Here is a 3,896-nt window from a genome sequence, read left to right as displayed (position 1 = left end):
ACATCCGTTCATTCATGAATGTCAAGAACTGGCCATGGATGACCCTGTACTTCAAGATCAAGCCTCTGCTGAAGAGTGCAGAGACTGAGAAGGAGCTGCAGAATATGAAGGAGAACTATGAAAAGATGAAGACAGACCTGGCTGCTGCATTGGCCAAAAAGAAGGAACTGGAGGAGAAAATGGTCTCTATGCTCCAGGAGAAGAATGACTTGCAGCTCCAAGTGGCTGCTGTGAGTAGGCATATTTATTTATATTCATCCATCCATCCATCAATCCATTTTCTTGACACCCTTGTCCCTTAGTGGGGTCGGGAGGGTTGCTGGTGCCCATCTCCAGCTAATGTTCCGGGCGAGAGGCGGGGTTCACCCTGGACAGGTCGCCAATCTGTTGCAGGGCAACAAAGAGACACACAGGACAAACAACCATGCACACACACACACACTCATACCTAGGGGCAATTTGGAGAGGCCAATTAACCTTATTTATATTCATACTAGAGTAATTAACCATGTAGTTCCTATGTTCATAAACTAACATAACAGTGCTGTTATGTATTTGGAAAACACCAGGTCTGTGTAAAAAGTACATTTTTTGAATCATCCTTGTTAGATTGATATGTATGCAAAAAAAAAAAAAAAAACATTAACGCATGTTTCTTCCCCCTTCATCACAGGAAGTTGAGAATCTCTCAGATGCTGAGGAAAGGTGTGAAGGGCTGATTAAGAGCAAGATCCAGCTTGAAGCCAAACTCAAGGAGACAAGTGAGAGACTTGAGGATGAAGAGGAAATCAACGCTGAGCTCACTGCCAAGAAGAGGAAGCTGGAGGATGAATGCTCTGAGCTGAAGAAGGACATTGATGACTTAGAGCTCACCTTGGCTAAAGTGGAGAAGGAGAAACATGCCACTGAAAACAAGGTTCACATCCCTTAGAAACGCACGGACATTCACACACACTGGACAGACATATATACCATTTGAGGGCATCATTTGAATTTATATCTCTTAAATATTTAATATATAACTTTTTCACCACAGGTGAAAAACCTGACAGAGGAGATGGCAACTCAGGATGAGGCCATTGCCAAGCTCACCAAGGAGAAGAAAGCCCTCCAAGARGCCCATCAGCAAACACTGGATGATCTCCAGGCAGAGGAAGACAAAGTCAACACTCTGACCAAGGCCAAGACAAAACTGGAACAGCAAGTGGACGACGTAAGAAAACGGTTTATTTGGCTTCCTCATTAGGCTTTAACTTAAAGATGCAGTATTTGTATTGATTGATTACTGTGTTTGAATGTACCTACAATACAACAGCTTGAGGGCTCATTGGAGCAAGAGAAGAAGCTCCGTATGGACCTTGAAAGAGCCAAGAGAAAGCTTGAAGGAGATCTAAAACTGGCCCAAGAATCCATTATGGATCTGGAGAATGACAAGCAGCAATCTGATGAAAAGATCAAGAAGTAAATTATCTTTTCTCTCCTTTCTTGAACAATTAAAAAGGTTTTGAGGTTTAACTCAAAATAATGGCTCCTTATTACTTGACATCTAGAAAGGACTTTGAAATCAGCCAGCTTCTCAGCAAGATTGAGGATGAACAGTCCCTTGGAGCTCAGCTTCAGAAGAAGATCAAGGAACTTCAGGTACAAAAGTTTAACCGTAATTGCAACATGGCTAAATTATTTTACAGGAGTGATCTTAATATTACTTCTATATATTTGTGTTGTAGGCTCGCATTGAGGAGCTGGAAGAGGAGATTGAGGCTGAGAGATCTGCCCGTGCTAAAGTAGAGAAGCAGAGAGCTGACCTGTCCAGGGAGCTTGAGGAGATCAGCGAGAGGCTTGAGGAGGCTGGTGGAGCCACAGCTGCTCAGATTGAGATGAACAAGAAGCGTGAGGCTGAGTTCCAGAAGTTGCGCCGTGACCTTGAAGAGTCCACCCTGCAGCATGAAKCCACCGCAGCAGCTCTCCGCAAGAAGCAGGCCGACAGCGTTGCTGAGCTGGGAGAGCAGATCGACAACCTGCAGCGCGTCAAGCAGAAGCTGGAGAAGGAGAAGAGTGAGTTCAAGATGGAGATTGATGACCTGTCCAGCAACATGGAGGCTGTTGCCAAAGCCAAGGTGAGTGGATGGTACATGCTTTACAATGTTCAGCAATATGAATTACGGCTSAGAAGCACCTTTTCATACATTTGATATGGTTTCAGGGCAACTTGGAGAAAATGTGCAGAACTCTTGAGGACCAACTCAGCGAAATCAAATCTAAAAATGATGAGAATGTCCGCCAGCTGAATGACATTAATGCACAGAAAGCAAGACTCCAGACGGAGAATGGTAATTCGCCTGACCTTTAAACTGATTACGGAAATCTCAGAAATAATGTATTTATGATTTTACAGGTGAATTTACTCGCCAGCTCGAGGAGAAAGAGGCTCTTGTTTCTCAACTGACAAGAGGCAAGCAGGCTTTCACTCAGCAGATTGAGGAGCTCAAGAGACACATTGAGGAGGAAGTGAAGGTATGACACTGTCTATACTTTCATGTAATTTGTCATATATGATGAGGTCAGTAATAGACAAATCATTCTACTATCAACTTTGTGCTTTCCAGGCCAAGAATGCCCTAGCTCATGCTGTTCAGTCAGCCCGCCATGATTGTGATCTGCTCAGAGAGCAGTTTGAGGAGGAGCAGGAGGCCAAGGCTGAACTGCAGAGAGGCATGTCTAAGGCCAACAGTGAGGTGGCTCAGTGGAGATCCAAATATGAGACTGATGCCATCCAGCGCACTGAGGAGCTGGAGGAGGCCAAGTGAGTCATAATGAATGTCTCAGTTGAACTATGTGTAATTTTTATTATGTGTTCCCACAAATAAAATTCTCTGCACTACAGGAAAAAGCTTGCCCAGCGCTTGCAGGAGGCTGAGGAATCCATTGAGGCTGTGAACTCCAAGTGTGCCTCTTTGGAGAAGACCAAGCAGAGGCTCCAGGGTGAGGTCGAAGACCTCATGATTGATGTGGAGAGAGCTAATTCTCTGGCTGCCAACCTTGACAAGAAGCAGAGGAACTTTGACAAAGTAGATTAACTTTACTTCCCCCACAAAAAAGCTGATTAATGAAGATAAATGTGAATTTTGAATTAATCCTTACATTTGCAGGTCTTGGCAGAATGGAAGCAGAAGTATGAGGAGAGCCAAGCTGAGCTGGAAGGAGCCCAAAAGGAGGCCCGCTCCCTGAGCACTGAGCTGTTCAAGATGAAGAACTCCTATGAAGAGGCTCTGGACCAACTGGAGACCATGAAGAGAGAGAACAAGAACCTGCAGCGTATGTCATTATTTAAAAAATCATCATAAAGAAAGAAACAACACAGAATCTATACAAGTCATGTAGTTTTGTGACTGTAACATTCCTTATCAAACTGAAAAAGCACTAACAACAGTTATTTCTTTTTTCGGTAGGTTTCTGATTTAACAGTATTCTATTTATTCTTTCATTGCAGAGGAGATCTCAGATTTGACCGAACAGATTGGTGAGACTGGTAAGACCATTCATGAGTTGGAGAAAACTAAAAAGACTCTGGATTCTGAGAAGACTGAAATTCAAGCCGCACTGGAAGAAGCCGAGGTAAAACCATTCTCACTAGTTAAATGTCATTTAAACCACATTATACATGCAAAATGAATATTCAGGACACTTTATTTTGGTATTTTGTTACCTAGCCATATGCTTAAACCTCTCAAGGGCACCCTGGAACATGAAGAGGCCAAGATTCTCCGCGTCCAGCTAGAGCTCAACCAGGTCAAGGGTGAAATTGACAGGAAGCTGGCAGAGAAGGATGAAGAAATGGAGCAGATCAAGAGAAACAGCCAGAGGGTGATTGACTCCATGCAGAGCACTCTGGATGC

The 3,896-nt window shown here is 43.7% G+C and overlaps 1 protein-coding gene across 1 annotated transcript; it reads left to right on the top strand.

Annotated features, from left to right (window-relative positions):
• Positions 1 to 6: 6 nt before the first annotated feature.
• LOC103461378 (myosin heavy chain, fast skeletal muscle-like) lies at positions 7 to 3,891 on the top strand (the record flags this gene model as incomplete). The annotated part of the gene is made up of 13 exons (XM_008403683.2): positions 7 to 230; positions 674 to 916; positions 1,037 to 1,213; positions 1,316 to 1,461; positions 1,551 to 1,641; positions 1,728 to 2,117; positions 2,204 to 2,330; positions 2,396 to 2,514; positions 2,607 to 2,803; positions 2,885 to 3,068; positions 3,150 to 3,315; positions 3,491 to 3,615; positions 3,733 to 3,891. Coding segments are annotated over exons 1-13 (2,340 nt in total), but the record flags the coding sequence as incomplete, so codon positions are not given.
• Positions 3,892 to 3,896: the final 5 nt, after the last annotated feature.

This window comes from Poecilia reticulata, unplaced genomic scaffold (genome assembly GCF_000633615.1).
Source record: "Poecilia reticulata strain Guanapo unplaced genomic scaffold, Guppy_female_1.0+MT scaffold_1219, whole genome shotgun sequence".
Lineage (NCBI taxonomy): Eukaryota > Metazoa > Chordata > Actinopteri > Cyprinodontiformes > Poeciliidae > Poecilia > Poecilia reticulata.
The sequence above is the reverse complement of the archived record's forward strand: the minus strand, read 5'-3'. Positions and strand labels throughout refer to the sequence as shown.